A 17,563-nucleotide genomic window follows, 5' to 3' on the forward strand; every position below is an offset into this window, starting at 1 on the left:
ATATTCAGGAGTTCCTGCACAGTCAACAAGGGGAGGTTGCGGTGCTAGCGGTGGCAATTAGCCTTCTGCCTTAATGATATTTGGAGAATGGATCGTGTTTTGACAGAGGGAGGGTCGTGCTGGGTTCATATGCCATTTGTAAAGTGCTCTACAGAACGGCCTGTGCTGCAATACATTTATGCTTTCTGTTTTACATTTACGAGGGCTGAATTGAATTATTGTCCTCTGGATGTATTTAAGAATGTCCTTAAAAGGCCTATCGTACATTATTTTTTCTCTCGTAAAAAAAATTGAAGTGTCATATTTCTTTGAAAAGATGCTGACTCCAGTAATGCTTGATGGTTCAAGACACTTTTGAAATGTTGTTTACTTAAGTGCGTTTGTGGATCGAGGACAGTTTCTCATTAGGAGACTAATTGTATTGTATATTTCCCTTCAGGTGGCTAAACTCAATCCCAAAGACCACAGCTTTACTCTAAAGGATGATTTCTACAGACATGTGCGGAGGGACTGGCCTGGCTATGTCGAGGAAGAGCGGCAACTCATTCAAAGAGTGTTGGCAAGGTACATATACTAATCTCAAATCTCACCACATCGCTTTTATCTTTTTATAAATATTTATTGTCGTTTAAAAAATCTTTTATTTTATGTTGTCATTTTAATTTGAAATCAATTTGTGAATTTTTTCAGCTTTATTTCAGTTAACAAAAATGTTTTACTTCAGTTCTTGTGTTTTTCTAACTTTTTTTGTTTTATTATTATTTTATTTATTTATTTATTTATTTTTGTGTAGAACCATTAGTAAGGTTCAAGTACCCTTTCATCTCGGCTAAACCAAAAATATTTTTCTTTTAACTTTTTTATATTATATTGGATATTATTTAGAAATATCATTGAAATAATTGAAATCATTATTAGTGGTTTAGTCAGAATCAATAAAATAGTGGTATTTTAGTATTTTCCAGTTGAAAATATTATTATATTATATTGTATTATATGTTTAGTTTAAATTTCTTATCTAATATTTATATTTATTTTATTTCAGCTTTATTAAGAATTAACAAAATTATTGCACACACAATTTGTCAGTTAACAAAAATGTTTTTCACTTCACTTTTTGTGTTCTTTACCTCCAACCTTTTTATTTTATTTTACCAAAAATATGTTTATTTTAACTTTTTTAAATACTATAGTGGATATTATTTAGAAATATCATAAAAAAATAATTAAAGTCATTATTAGTGATTCAGTCAGTATCAATAAAATAGTGTTATCTTAGTATTATTCATATGAAAATATAGTTTTAAACTAAAAAAATATAAAAATAAAAGCTAATTGAAAATATGAATAATTATACGCTATATAATAATAATAATAATAATATATAAATAATAGTTTTATTTTGTATTTTCAGTTGTTATTTTATTTGGAATAAATTTGTTATATGCTTTTTGTCAGTTTTTGTACAGTAGTTTTCGATATTTCTATTTTTAATTTTACTAGTTTAATGTTAATACTTAAATTTATTCTTTTGTCAGTTATAGTTTAAGTTTCTTATCTAATATTTATATTTAATTTTATTTTAGAGCTTTATTTCAGTTAACAAAAATGTTTTTACTTTACTTTTTGTGTTCTTTACTTTCAACATATTTTATTTAATTCATTATTTTTTGTTATTTTATTTTATTTATTTTGCCGTAGACCCATTAGTAAGGTTCAAGTATCCTTTCCTCAAAATATTATTAGTAGTAATTAAGTCAGAACCAATAAAATAGTGTTATTTTATTATTATTTATATGTTAAAAAAATAGGTTTAAAATATACTGAGTAATATACTGAAAATATTAAAACTATATATATATATATTTTACATTTCATTTTCAGTTGTCATTTTCATTTGTAATAAATTTGTTATATATATATATATTACATATACAATATATATATATTATTATGTTATATATAAATTATTTCAGTTAGTTCCCAATGCAAATTTCTAATTTTTCATTTAGTTTAAGTTTCTTATCTAATGTTTATATTTATTTTAAGCTTTATCTTTATTTCAAACAAAAATGTTTTAAACAGTTGTAGTTTTATTTCACAATAAAGGCTGTATCAGCGATTCTAGGCTGAAACATAAAGTGTCACATTCAGCTGACCTTTCTTCACGATCCGCTCGCTGCCTGCCCCATAAATTGGCTGTAAAAAAAAACCGCATCTCTGTGGTCAGCCTAGGGTCCAAGATATGCAAAATAAAAAACAATTGGTGCTACTAACCATTCCACAGAAAAACAAACAGTGTTCCAACCAATCACCGTCAGGGGGTTGGTGTTGTGGACTTTCGCTCCGCCTCCCTCACGTTTCGTGCACCAGTATGAAAATCCACAACACCAAACCCGACGGTGATTGGTTGGAACACTGTTTGTTTTTCTGTGGAATGGTTGGTAGCACCAATTGTTTTTTTTTTGCATATCTCGGACCCTAGGCTGACCACAGAGACGCGTTTTTTTTACAGCCAATTTATGGGGCAGGCAGCGAGCGGATCGTGAAGAAAGGTCAGCTGAATGTGACACTTTATGTTTCAGCCTAGAATCGCTGATACAGCCTTTAATAACCCTGCTTAGAGACAAACTTTCAAAACTTTCAAAACAGTATTATTTCCCAACTTCCTTTGACTAAGAAGGGCTGATGACGTTTGGTACAGTATTGTCATCCAGGCCTTGCCCCCGCAGTCTGCTGAGATGATGTGTTTTGGAGGTCTTATTAAGTTCACGTTTTAGCACAGATGATGTGGTTAATAGGCCTGTCTGAGCAGGAAGCCGTGCGATTCTCTGTGCTGTTGAGTGGAATTATGCTGAAAGCTTCTGTGCAGCCGCATTCAGTCCCGGAACAATAGGAGAATAAACGGCAGCCATCCTGCCAAATACGAGCTTGGCAGCCGCAGTTTTTGGGACGTTTTCCACACTCCGCCTAACTGACTGCGTACTTGAGTTCCTTCTCTGCCTTAACCTCTGCCTCTCAATATCAGTCTAAAGTATCCTCATGGGACAGATCAATACGATCTTGCAATAAACCCCAGAACGGGACTTGCACAACACGGCATGTTTGCAGAAACATCCATGTACTGCTACTATTTAAAAGGCTCAGAACGTTTTTTTAAAAGCGTCTCATGCTCACCAAGGCTGCACTCTAAAAAAATATATTTCATTTATTAATAAATGTTTATTTATTGAACAATACATGTTCATTTCCAACCTATTTAATATGCTGATTTGATTCTCAAGAAGCGTCTCTTATTGTAGTCAGTGTTGAAAATGGTTCTGCCTAACATTTTTTGTTGAAATCATGATGAATTTTTAAGGATTCTCAGAATAGAAAGTTTAATAGAACAGCATTTGTTTTAAATTAGAAATATTTTGTAACAATATAAATGTCACTTGTGATCAGTTTAATGGATACTGAATAAAATGTATCTCGCTAAAATAAAGTCTTGACCTCAAACTTTTCACTTGGTGGAATTACTGTCAAAAACATATCATTAATATTTTTTTTTTTTTCAGTTATATAATATTAAGAAAAAGAAAATGTATTTAATATTACATTATATATTATTAATACGTGTTATATTTATTAATACGTAAATATATTTTATCTATATGTAAAGTTATTTTAATACTATTTATATAGTAATATCGTTATAAATAAAAATGAAATTAATGAAAATAAATAAAAACTTTATACTTTTATATATATTATAGCTTTTATTTTAGATTTTCAGTTGTCATTTTAATTTGTAATTTTAAACTGAAAATAAAAAATAAAAGCTAATTAAAAAAATGTGTTATTTAAAAAAAATAAATACATTTTAGTGCTTCGACTTATTTCAGTTATAGTTGCCAATACAAATGTATAATATTCATTTAGTTAGTTTCTTATCTATTTATATTTATGAAATTTTATTTCAGTTATCACAAATGTTTTTACTTCACTTTTGTGTTCTTTCCAATATTTTATTTTATTTTTGTCTTTTTCTGTAGACCCGTTAGTAAGGTTTCAGTACTTGTGTTATTTACTTCCAATTTATTTCTTTTGTTTATTTTATACATTTTATTTTATTAAATAAATGTTATTTTATTGAAAAAAGTTACTTTTTTTACGTTTCATTTTATTTAATAATAAAACATAAAAGCAAATTGAAAATATTAATACAAACTATATTTTCACTTAGCATTTATTTTATATTTTCAGATGTCATTTTAATTAGTAATACAATTATTATTTGTTTTTGTTTTTTTAATAGTTTTTTTGTTGTATATTGCTATTTTTACTTTTACTAGAATAATGTCAATACTTTAATTTATTTTTGGCAGTTAGTTTTAGGTTTATTTTTATTTATATTTTTCATTTTATTGCTTTAACTCAATTTCAACCAAACCAAATGTCTAATTTTCATTTAAGGTTTCTTATCTAATATTTATATTTAATTTCATTTCAGCTTTATTTCAGTTAACAAAAATGGTTTTACTTCACTTTTGGTGTTTACTTTCAACCTTTTTTATTTTATTTTATCATTATTCAGAAATCATTCTAATATGCTGATTTATTATCAGTGTTGGAAACAGTTGTGCTGCTTAATATTTTTTTTTTGAAACCTGTGATAATTTTTTGGATTCTTTAATGGCTAAAATTTAAAACAAACAGCATTTATTCAAAATAGAAATCAATATTAATAAAAACTGACCTTGGACCACAAACCCAGTCATAAGGGTCAATTTTTTAAAATTAAGTTTTGGTATATTTACAGTAGCAAATCTACACATATCTTCATTTTTTTTTTTAAATATTGCTATATGCTATTCTATATTTTACACAAATTTATAGTCCAGAGTATTTCAGTACATCAGGTTTGTCAGGGCATCGAAGCAAGACGCTTATGAGTAACGATTCTCCGTGTGATGAAAAAGCAGCTGTATGAGAGGAAGGAGCTGTAGGAAGCAGATTGCCAGAGGAAAGTTCCAGCCGAGTAGGAATGTCTCTGGCACCATTGTTCTCGTCCCTGGACATTAGCGAGGCTTTTGCCAGTCCCACTGCAGATGTTATCAGCTATACCCGGAAATGCTAAGCTAGACTAACAAGCCCCGGCCGGCGCTCTGACCGAACGAATGCCGTGCAGGAGTCTAATGTTTTTACACTCAACCTGATTAACACTCGTGCAAATCCTAGACCTTGATCCTCAGCTTTAAATTTCTTCCTGTTTAGTTCCTCAAGTTCCTGTAAGACACAACTGTATCTTTTTATAACTCTTTGGAATGGGGAAGTTGATCTCGACTTGTCGGGACTGTTCACAGATTTGTTTCAGAGTTTAATTAACAAAAGTTTCCTGATGCCAAGCATGAACGGAATGACATTTTGACGGCGTCTCGCTTTCTGATATTCCAGAAAACTCCAGCCTCTCAGCAGCAGCAGCAGTAGCAGCCAGTTGAAAAGCATCCAGTCCAGCCATTCATTCCACAAAACCTCAGGGGATTCTCCATCCCAACTCAGCCCTGTCAAGAATCTCTCTATGGTAAATATGCACCTATAAAAAGCAAGTGCTGATTTTCTCATTTCTCTTTTGCATGCTGTATGATTTCTGCAATGGACTTGGTTCTTGCACAGCTTTGTCATTGAATGTGATTGATTTACCTGGGTTGAGTGAAAGAAGCCTTCTTTTTTTTTTCTTGTGAAGATCATGTTTGGCGCCGTCTGCTCTTTATTTATGGAGATGCTGGAGGCGCTTCAGTCACTGCTGTTTGCAGGAGCCAATTAAGCTGCCGGTCCACACTATTGCTATTTCCCATCTGCAAAGTTGAAATCTCCTTCTTTCTTTCCTCCCCAGAAACGCCCAGTGCCTTCCGACCATCCAGAAAGTCAGACGCCGAAAAAGCAACGTTTATTAGACCAGAACATGCCCTTGCAATCTCCTTCCAATGGACATCTCAGTTCCTCCATGAGCCGTAGTTCTTCCGCTCATGGAAATGCGAGTTTGCAAAGGGGTTCTGGTACAGTCCAGCAGAGCCCAGATGGTCTTTACCAGCGGCACAAGCTTGCCGAGTCCAATAGTGTGCCCAAACCAGAACAGCCAGAACCAGCAAAGCAGCCATCCTCCAGCCCCAAACACACAAGAACTGAACCAGAAATCTGCACTGACCAGCAGCTAGTAAACGGCCAGCACAAAAAGAAGTCCAAGAAGCATAAAGAAAAGGAGAGGGAGCGCTTAAAACCGGAGTGGATCGAGACCAGCCCGGACCTCAAACAGAACCAGGAAAATATTAAAGGTGAGTTGAAAGGTGTATATATACATACTTATTTGTGGACAAAATAATTTGCAAATAAAGTAAAATAAAATCGATAAAATATATATTTAAAAAAACATTTTTATTTATGTATTTATTTATTTGTGAAGAAAATAATATATAAACAATAAATAAATAATATAAAATACAATAGATAAAAAAATAAAATAAAACGGTACTTATTTGTTTGTGGACAAAATAATTAGCAAATGAATAAATAATGGAATATATATATATATAATTATATTTATTTATTTATTTTTTAAATGAAAACACACTTTTTTATTTGTGGACAAAATTATTTCTAAATAAATAATTAAATAACGTAAAATATAACGGAACAAATTAAGTTTTTTTAATTTTTATAAACGTGTGTATGTATGTCTGTGTTTTATTTTTGGACAAAATAATTTATAAAACAAATTAATAAATACATAAAAATAAAATACATAAAATATAAAAAATTTAAAACGTGTGTGTGTGTGGACCAAATAATTCGCAAATAAATAAATAAATACACAAATAAATAAATGAATAAATAATGTAAAATATACATACAGTAAGATTGTGTTTTAAAATCCCAAACAATCAAAAAAAAAAAAAAAAACTTTTTAATGGTAGTGTATATAACAGGGAACGTTAAATGATTATCAGTACTAATTAATATTAAGTTCAAGTTTAATTGATCATTTGTATACAGCATATTTTATTGTATATATATTTACTGACAATTACATTTTAAATTCTAATTGTTGGCCTATAACATTATTTTAAATAAATATTCATAAAAATGAATTTAAATATTTTATTACATTTAAAAGAAATGTTTAAAAGAAAAATGTTTTATTTTTAATATCAGTTAATTTAATATCAAAATAATTTTATTATATACATTTTTTAATTATTTATTAATGTATAAAATTCTATTTAACAGCTATTTAAACTGTTGTTATTGCCAGGGAGATTTGGTGCCTGCAGTAAAATTCTTACATGTTATGATGTCAAGACAATGATAATGGTAGGGATTGTGGCGATCATAATCGATATTTATAAGCACTACCAAAAGACCAATGAAGTCATTGTTTCACAGAAGGCATTTCACTAGATGTTTTTTTTTTTGATGCTAAAAAGCTGCTGTTATGTAAAAGAAGAAAAAGACAAACAAACAGTTTGTTTCAGTTCTACCACTGCAGTTCTTCTCAGAAGTGGCTCACTGTGAGCCACTTTCATTTCAAGTAAAAATGATGGCAGAACAGGTTCGGACTTGCCAAGCAGTTCCGGAAATATTCCTGTATGTTTGTGTGCGAGTGTACAGACGTGTGCGTGCGAGGTGACTGCTCGTCTGCGCCCTTCCCTAGCGCCAGGGTGGATGATTAACTCTGCTAACAGCTGGGTGACCCTCTGTAAAACGTGCAGAGCCCACTATGACCGTCGCCTCAAGCTTGACGTCTCATAAGGAGGCCTCTGTCAGCGACTACCGTCCCTTATCACAAGATTTGATAAATGACTCCATCAGCCCCGAGCAGCATGGCACTTTGAAATGTTTGCGTAGTGAGATTGCATGAACCATTTTATCATTCTTGTCTGTGTTTATGTGTAGACCATGAACGACACAACACACCTGTCACCCGTGCCTCGCCCGATGAGCTGCCTGACTATTTATTGTAAGTAAGACCAGATTTCAGTTTGTTTTACTGCTTTGTGCTTCTGTAATTACAAGGTGGAGATTGTCTGCTGATGATTAAGAAATAGAAAATGAACTGTGTGACACATTTAAAGCTATAGAGTGTCATTTTACAGACTGGAATGTACGAATGCAAGTAAAAATCTGTTTTGTTTTTGTTGCTAAATGCTCTTTATTTTAAGGAAAACGCCTTACGATTGAGTGTTTATATTTTAATATGTAGTGCCACCTACTGGTTTCTCTTGAGATTCTGCCTAGTGACTTTTATTATCAAAATGGTTAAGTTCAACTCAAGGAACTTTTCTCTCCAGAAAATACAACACTATTACAGACTCTGAGCAGCGGCAAAGGTACAAAGAGGATTTCTGTGCGGAATACGACGAGTACAGAGACCTTCATGAACGTATAGGGAAAGTCACAGAGATGTTTGTACAGCTGGGATCCAAGATAAAGACTCTATCTCCTGGGACGCAAGAGTATAAGGTAGATAAAGGCATCATATACACTACTATTCAAAATGAAAATTCTGTCATTAATTACTCACCCTTCATGACCATCAGTCATCTTCAGAACACAAATGAAGATATTTCTGATAAAATCCCAGAGCTTTCTGACTTTACGTAGACAGACTGACACGGAAAAGAAGGAATTGTTGAATAAAGTTGTTATTTTTGTTTTCTTTGCGCACTTTGTAACATTACAGGTGAACCACTGATATCACATGGACTATTTTAACTATTTCTGAGTCTTGAACGTGTCACAAAGCTCTCATATTCAGTATTAATTCTGACAGCAAATTTTGATTTAGTCTTAGTCATAGTCTTTTGACTAAAATGCCATTTAGTTGTAGTCATATTTTAGTCATCTGAATTGTTTTAGATTTAAATCTAGAGTAGATTCAGTCAGACAAAATTGAATGGGTTTATTTACAGTGTAAAGCCAATGAAGCATTTCTCTAAAATGACCAAACTCATTGTACATGCCTTTATATTACAATTAAATGAAATCACTTCTTGTAAGAAAACAAGTATATGGTCTTATTTTCAAAGAAATGCCAATGGTTATATAAGCTCATTATGCATTCTTTACAACTACTTGTTTACCACATTCTTCATTCTTTCAAGTAGACAATTTTATTCATATAAATAAATTTAGATTCATCTTTACTTTACTTAACTATACTTAAAGGAGTAGTTCACTTTCAGAACAAAAATGTACAGATAATGTACTCACCCCCTTGTCATCCAATATGTTCATGTCTTTCTTTCTTCATTCGTAAGGAAATTATGTTTTTGGAGGAAAACATTTCAGGATTTCTCTCCATATAATCGACTTTTATGGTTCCCCCCGAGTTTGAACTTCCAAAATGCAGCTTCAAAGGGCTCTAAACGATCACAGCCGAGGAAAGAAGGGTCTTATGTAGCAAAACGATGGGTTATTTAAAAAAAAAAAAAAAAAAAAATGTATATACTATTCAAACCTCAAATGCTCGTCTTGTCCAGCTCTGCAAGATGAGCATTTGAGTTTAAAAAGTATATAAGTTTTAAATGTTTTTAGAAAATAACCGATCGTTTCGCTAGATAAGACCGTTCTTCCTCGGCTGGGATCATTTAGAGCCCTTTGAAGCTGCATTTAAACTGCATTTTGGAAGTTCAAACTCGGGGGCACCATAGAAGTCCTTTATATGAAGAGAAATCCTGAAAAGTTTTCCTCAAAAAAACACCTTTTCTTTACGACTGAAGAAAGAAAGACATGAACATGTGTGACAAGGATGACAAGGGTGTGAGTACATTGTGTACATTTTTGTTCTGAATGTGAACTACACCTTTAAAGCTACTAAAGTTAGTCAAGAGCAGTGAGTGATTTTCTGTCTTTATGTTGCTTGATTAACATTCATTGCCACAGACAATAGCAACTAAATTAGGCTGCTGTCCTTTTAAAACCAAATGCACGGATACAATGTACTGATACACGTCTGATATTCTCCTAAATGCTTACGTTCACCTAAGTCGTAACCGAGTGTGTTTACATTTGAATACTACTTTTGAAAACTAATCAAAACGTAATATTCAACATAATTTTGTATTTCTTATTTCATGAGACGTGAAAGAGTACTTGTACGCTGTGTGAGAGGTGTTGCTTTATTGTCTGCCGTTAGAAAACCAGATTAAATCGAGTTCTCTTTTGCACTGTCAAATTGATCCATATATCTGCTCTATATCTCCAGATATTTACGTTTTTGAACGTTTTAAGAGACGTGCAGCAAAAGTATGCTAGCCTATGTCCCTCCGGATACATCAATAGGATATGATACAGTTCAAATGTACGCATTTAACCTTCTAACCAGGCAGCAGATTCGTTCTGAATGAATCTCTTCACAAATCGCCCCTCCGTAACATTTCCGTCTTGTTTGTTTTTTGTAAATGTCAGTTGATTTTCTTTATAGTCTTTGTCATTCAAAACAAGTTTTTGTTTCGTTATTGTCTCGTTTTCGTCTGTGAATAAAATATCGTTGACACAAATTATGACAAACTATTTATCGACGAAATTAACACTGCTCCGATTTCATCAAAAATATTTTAATTTGTGTTCTGAAGACGGGTTTAGAACGACATAAGAGTGAGTAATTAATGAGTGAATTTTCATTTTTGGGTGGACTATTCCATTAAGAAGGATGTACTGATGTTCGTTTTAATTTAACTTTTACTCATCAAAAAGGCCTTATTAAATTAGCACACCATAGATAAGAATGTTTCTCAAGCGTCAAATCACAATGATTTCTGAAGGGTCATGTAATAACTTGTTTTAAAGGTTACGTGGAAGAATGCCTCTTTGTTTTACAAGATAATGCCTTCGCACCTTATATAACAGTTACATAAGACATGATGTCAGAGGTTAGTTAAGACTAACATGTCTGTTTGTTTGTTTTAATCATTGTTTTGATTATTCTAGGTAATGGAAGAGCAAATAATGGAGAAGTATAGGAAGTATAAGAAGGTAAGACAATTGTATTATGTGTGTTGACAATGTTAAAACTCAATTAACTATATTTGGTGTGTTTGGGACTGTCCAAACTAGGGCTGGGTAAAAATATCACATTTTTGCTTAACTATGAGCCTTATTTAAATAATCTGCTTGTAATTTTTTAAATCCCATGGATCTTTCAGTGTTTTAAGTTTTATCTATATGCTATTATAGTATATATTAATTTTAAATTGGCTTTTATATATTTTAATTTAAATGTATGTTTTAATAATGTTTTATGCTTTTAGCATTTTTATTAGTTTAAGTATAATTTATTTAAGTTTTAGTAATTTTTAAGTCTCAATCATTTTAGTTAACAGTCACAACACATATGCCACATATGCCTCATATTGTGTGACTATGTGAATACTTAAAGGATTAGTTCACTTCTGAATTAATATTTCCTGATAGTTTACTCACTCCCATGTCATCCAAGATGTTCATGTCTTTTTTTCTTCAGTTAAAAAGAAAGGGTTTTCGAGGAAAGCATTACAGGATTTTTCTCCATATAGTAAACTTCAATGGGAATCAACGGGTTGAAGGTCCAAATTGCAGTTTCAATACAGCTTCTAAGAGGACTACATGATCTCAGCCTAGGAATAAGGGTCTTATCAAGAACGATCTGTCATTTTCTAACAAAAAAATATGTATATACTTTCTAACCAAGATTGGTCATGTGCGATTAGTTCTTTGTCTCTGTAATTTGGTTCAAAAAGGTAGGGTAGGGTGAAAAAAATCCATTTTATTTTCTCATCCAACTTCAAAATCGTCCAACATCACCTTTTTTGTAAAGGGCGTTTGACTTTCTTTGCCCTTTCACTTTGTAAACACTGGGTTGGTACCTCCGCCTACGTTACTTGTGACCTTTCCAATGTAACTACATAATGCGTGAAGTCCAGCTAGTGCAAGATGAGCATTTGGGGTTAAAAAGTATATAAATGTAACATTTTTGGAAAATGGTTGATCGTTTTGCTGGATAAGACCCTTATTCCTCGGCTGGGATCATTTAGAGCCCTTTGAACCTGCATTAAAACTGCAGTTTGGACCTTCAACCTGGTGGCTCCCATTGAAGTCCACTATATGGAGAAAAATCCTGGAATGCTTTCCTCAAAAACCTTACCTTCTATTCGACTGAAGAAAGACATGAACATCTGGGATGAGTGAATTATCAGGAAATTCTAAATATGGAGTTGAACTAATCCTGCAACACATTCTCACTCCCAACTCGTCACATATTGACACTTCGTCAGGACCCCTTGGCATCTTTTTTTGACGTTCAGGGTACCCCTTTAACAGCATTTTTGGACATGCAGGGTCCTCCATTGCTTTTAGTTGTTTGCATTATGCATCACATTTAATGTTTGCATGCATTTGCAAAAATAGAAATCACTTCATATAAATGTATACTTTCATAGATATTATTTATACTTTCATAGATATTTAGATAGATATTTTAGAGCATATAAATAAAAAGTACAGTGACAGGTAGAGAGCACTGACCATAAAAAGCAGTATAAATATATTACAAAGAGGTTGTGTTGCATTCCAAGTCCTCCGATATCTTTATTCGAAGAACAGCGTGAATCATAAGGTTTTAATCGTTGAAGATGATCTCTTTCGCACATCACATTCAAAAAGATACTCCCAAACAGGGTTGCCAGAGTGTCATAAACAAAACCCGGGGGGTAAAATACACATTTTTTTTGGCTTGGTTCCCCTGGTAAAATTTGCATTCCAGGGGCTAAATATCACGTTATTGGGGTCGCTTCAACCCGCAGACATGAAAAACAAGTGTTAAAGTAGCTCAGTTACGCTGGAAAACCGTGGACCTGGCAACACTACTCCCAAACTTGTTGTGAGACACACAAGAGCCAGTGGCATTTCACAGCCAAAGTTGAGGTAATGCTTCTTCTGCATACAGGATGAGCTTTACAGTACGTCGGATATTCCTCTCTGAAATCAATCGTTTTGCTTCGAAAAACTGAGGATATTATATATATATATATATATATATATATATATATATATTTTTTTTTAATTGTGACTGTAGTTTTATCTGCCTGTTATATCCTGTGTTTTATATTGACAAATGGTTAGGTTTAGGGGCAGGGTTTGGGTTTTGTGCTCGTAATTGAGTGAATAGCCTAATGTAAATAAAACTGTTGAGACCATTTACATTGAAAAATCACAGCCCAGCATATATGCAATTGAGAGTAATGCATTACAAGTAACGCAAGTTACGTGATAATATTACTTTTTCCAAGTAACATGTTGAAAGAAATTGTGAGTAAGATGTTAATTTAGTTCTAGAACAAATGTGAACATGTAAAAAAATTATCTCACTTACTAAAAAAAAACAGATAAGCCTGAGGCTTTTGGTGTGAAATGGCTTTTACATTTGCCAAAAATAGAGCTTTTTATATTAAAAAAGCACACAAGCAAGCCCTGCCCAGATTTAAAAAGTAACACAAAGTAACGTAACACATTACTTTCCATAAAAAGTAACTAACGTAATGAGTTACTTTTTTATGGAGTAACTCAATATTGTAATGCATTACTTTTAAAAGTAACTTTCCTCAACACTGATCATGACCATAAAATTCCCAATGCCTTTTGCGTCAGCATATTGATGCCAAAGGTTTTTTTTATTTAAAGCAATGGAGGACCCTGCATGTCAAAAAATTACGCTAAAGGGGTACCTTGTGCATCAAAAAGTGATGCCAAGGGGTCCTGACCAAGCATCAATATGTGATGAGTTGGTGTTGAATCTTTTGATTTGCAGTGAACCATCCGTCCAGCAGATGTCGCAATTTTGGATATCAAAGAATATTTCAGTTACAGATAAAAACCTCATCTAAAACCAGAAGTCTACTGACAACCACTTCTAAAGTGCACATTTTAATGACCTTGTTTTTGTCCCTACAGAAGTTTCCAGGCTACCGGGAAGAAAAGAAGCGTTGCGAGTATCTCCATCAGAAACTGTCGCACATCAAAGGCCTGATTCTGGACTATGACCGCACACAAGCGCCCTCCTAGTGCCAGCCATTCAACTCTCCCTTATCCTTCCCAGTCTGGTCGCACGGACCAAACGACTCCTCAGTGGAAATAAACCAGGACCAAATGTCTCTCTCGAGCACGACAAGGCATTTCCACGACTTTCCTCCGCACAAACTGTGGGTAACAATGTGGAGGCTGAGGATCGAAGCCCAAACTATCAACGAAACAAAGGCCAAGACCTCCGACTAGTGACTTAAGCCCTTTAAAGTTTTACTTTAATATTTTTTGTTCATTTGTCCATGTAAAAAGTAAAAAGTTTTGCATTGAGGAATTTGGTTAGACGTGAGACACAACCTAAGCCAAAATAGTTTTTTTTATTTCCCAACCCAAATGCAGCATATGTGTAACCGTTGCCCTCGATCTTCTAACTACGGCTCTGAGCTCTGACCTTCAGGGCTGCTGGCTGCTTTCATGGTACAATCATAAAGCCTGGACGATGAGAGATGATTATCTGTACTGTGTTCGGTCTGTCAGTGATTTATCAGAGAACTTAAGCACAGTTTCTATTTTGATATTTTACTGAATGTATATTTGTACACTTGTAAGATCTTGGACATCTATAATAGAGCTTTTAATCACTGGATAGAATAAGGGAAACCTGGAAATTTTCTCAACTCTGAGGTGATCCTACGAAAACTCTGTAGAGTACGAGGGTGCAATCCAATATGAGCGTCAAACTCTTAATTAGACGAGACCTGCCTCTTTTGTTTGTGGCTACAGTACATGATGAGCTCTGGGATGCAAATTTAATCTTGATTTCCTGCAGCCAATCGTGTAATGAGAGGAAACGTGTTTAACCTTGACACAATGGAATGGAAAAATAAGTGATCATTTTCTCATAATAATTTTTTGTGTCCAGGGTCCAGTGCTCAAACCACTACAGCACACTGTGTCCTTAAAATAATGATGTTGATAACATTATTATTATTATTATTAGTTTTATTCTTATTCTTATTTGGACACAAAACAGCAGAAACAATCACGTTTTAAAGCACATTTAATTTCTTTTATCCTTTTTTTAATAAAATGTATTGATTAATGAAAAGAAAAACAACATATTCTTTACCTGATCTGTTGGATATGTTACAGGAAATTTGATGTATGTTTTGTTTTATTTTATTTTATATGTCATTACTGGTTCAATTTCTTGAAGTTTGAATGAACTCTGCGTTCTTTCCCTTTAAAGCATGAAGGCGACCTTCATAGACTGTGTCAGGTTTTCTCAGAATCCTGATTTTGGGTCATGTTTTATGTGAATGAAAGTATACAGTATGTCTGTTTTCCTGGAATGTAGTACTTGATGAACACAGATGGAGGATCTCACTGGTCTTCTGCTTTAGGTAACGCCGCGGCGCGAACACCAAACGTTATAGAGAAGCAGAGTCTTTCCAAAGTCTTTCCAAAGTCCCTCTATGTCCGTGTCATTCCTATTCATGCCCATAGCCTCATGTACATTATGGAAGTATTTTTGTGTCACTTTTGCGCTTTGACATTTCTCTTGTGGAGACTGCTGATCTGTTATTTATGTCACTACAGTGTTAGTTCCTCTAATCCTTGATCCTGATTTGTTATATCTGGCTGGAAAACTGATAGATTTGCCAAAATAGCATCTTTATATTGTTAACAGTTTGTTTCATCCTTTCATGGGGCAACTTCATGTATTGATGTAGATGCCTTAAATAAACTGGACCACATTAACTTAATACAATGGAAAAGTCTTCTGGTTTGGGTTTATTTTCCTGGTTTGTTTGTTTTGTGCACTTTTTCGTTGATTGCGATATATATGAAATAAAATACATTTTATATGTTACAACATAAGAAATACTAAAATGTAACTATATGTATATTTGTAAAATTATAAATATTAATAAATGCCATAATAGTGTAATAAATAATACTTAACACTGGTTTAGCACACTGTGGATCTCATCTCACAGGATAATTTGCATAAAGACTGTTGTTTCACATTTAATAGCAGTCAAAACATCCCACTTATTTTGAAGAACAAAAAAAATGCTATTTAAATCTATAATAGTATTTTTTTTTCATTTCGTTTTATAACTTCCTGTTTAATTTCATTTCTGAATATGGATGGATATAAGGCATTTGAGTTGGCATGAAAAAAAAACTTACCTTATCTGTTTTCTACATGTTATCTTACTGTGAATTATTTATCAGTGCATTCTTATTTGTTTAAATAACTTAAGGCTACACCTAACCACGTAAGTAAGCAAGCGAGACTTCCGGTTCATCAGCCGCTACACTCTTAAAAATAAAGGTGCTAAAAATAAAGATTCTTCACAGCGATGCCATAGAGTTCTTCAACCACAAATAACCTTTTGTGAAAGGTTCTTTAGATGTTAAAGGTTCTTTATAAAACCGTTTAGACGAAAAAGGTTCTTACCCTTATTTTTAAGAGTGTAACGTTATTGGAAATAACGAGAAGAATAGCAACCTGCAGTAAACGGTAAAGCAGACACTTAATATTTAACGGTGTTTAATTTAAGTTAATTGCATTTAATGTATTATATTAATACAAAACATTTGCAACGATTTTGTAAAGGCTGTTTTTATTCATGTTTTGGTCTGAGTTGTTGATGCATTTACACAATTTTAACCAGCAGGTGTCACCAGCGTGTGGTGTTTCGAGTGATTGAACCGAATTTGTTCAGTTGATTTGAAGCTTCGAAAAGGTTGGTTTCTCTCATCACTATCTACCTTTTTCTTTCTGTAAGAGTGGCCATTTGTACATTTTATGGGTCTGTCTTCCGGTGTCATCCACGTACAGCTATTTTTAGCTGTACAAAACAGCTTGTTTTCCTACTTGATATTGCAAAATGGTGTGTCTTTATTATTTTTAATGTATTGTCTTAATTATAAGGACACTGGCTTGTAATTTTTCCCGTTTAGTGCACGTTATTATTCCTCTCGTTATTTCCCTATAGCGGAAAATGAACTGGAAGTCCCATTCTGCGTTGAAGAATAAACATACTGATCTCGAATGAGTTTTATAAATTTCGTCACCTTAGAATTATATGGTTCTATCTACATTCTGAGCACTTTGGAGATATTGAGCTTCAAAGTTTTTGTTGATGTTGGAGATACTAGGGTGTTAACAACAGCATGGATTGCACGGTTATTGTCAGTGTTGCCAAGTCTGCAGTTTTGGGCTACTTTAACAGTTCTTTTTGATGTCCGTGGGTTGTATTTTATCCTCCGGAACATGTTTTTTAATGGGGACTCGACTCGAAACGCGATTGTGCTAGTTTTGACTTGCAATTGGGTGGTTTTGTTGTGAAAACCTGGCAACCCTGGTTATTGTACTACTCAATAAGTTGTTCTGCTCATTATGCTGTCTGAACCATGGAACAAAAAAATGTGTAGTAGGTTCATATAGATAAGGACTTAGTAAGCAGGAAAGGGCGCTATATTTTGACAAACTAAAGTTAATAGAAGGTGAAGA

The 17,563-nt window shown here is 33.1% G+C and overlaps 1 protein-coding gene across 1 annotated transcript in view; it reads left to right on the plus strand.

The window, feature by feature from the left end:
* LOC141345297 (RNA polymerase II elongation factor ELL) overlaps nt 1-15,815 on the plus strand; it is a 35,301-nt gene extending 19,486 nt beyond the window's left edge. The window contains exons 5-11 of the mRNA XM_073850165.1: nt 440-564; nt 5,440-5,566; nt 5,879-6,317; nt 7,936-7,999; nt 8,331-8,502; nt 10,972-11,016; nt 13,969-15,815. Of these exons, the coding sequence (XP_073706266.1) occupies nt 440-564; nt 5,440-5,566; nt 5,879-6,317; nt 7,936-7,999; nt 8,331-8,502; nt 10,972-11,016; nt 13,969-14,079 (1,083 nt within the window). The 3' untranslated portion in view covers nt 14,080-15,815. The remainder of the gene's footprint in view (nt 1-439; nt 565-5,439; nt 5,567-5,878; nt 6,318-7,935; nt 8,000-8,330; nt 8,503-10,971; nt 11,017-13,968) is intronic.
* Nucleotides 15,816-17,563: the final 1,748 nt, after the last annotated feature.

The sequence above is a fragment of the Garra rufa genome, chromosome 11, assembly GCF_049309525.1.
Source record: "Garra rufa chromosome 11, GarRuf1.0, whole genome shotgun sequence".
Lineage (NCBI taxonomy): Eukaryota > Metazoa > Chordata > Actinopteri > Cypriniformes > Cyprinidae > Garra > Garra rufa.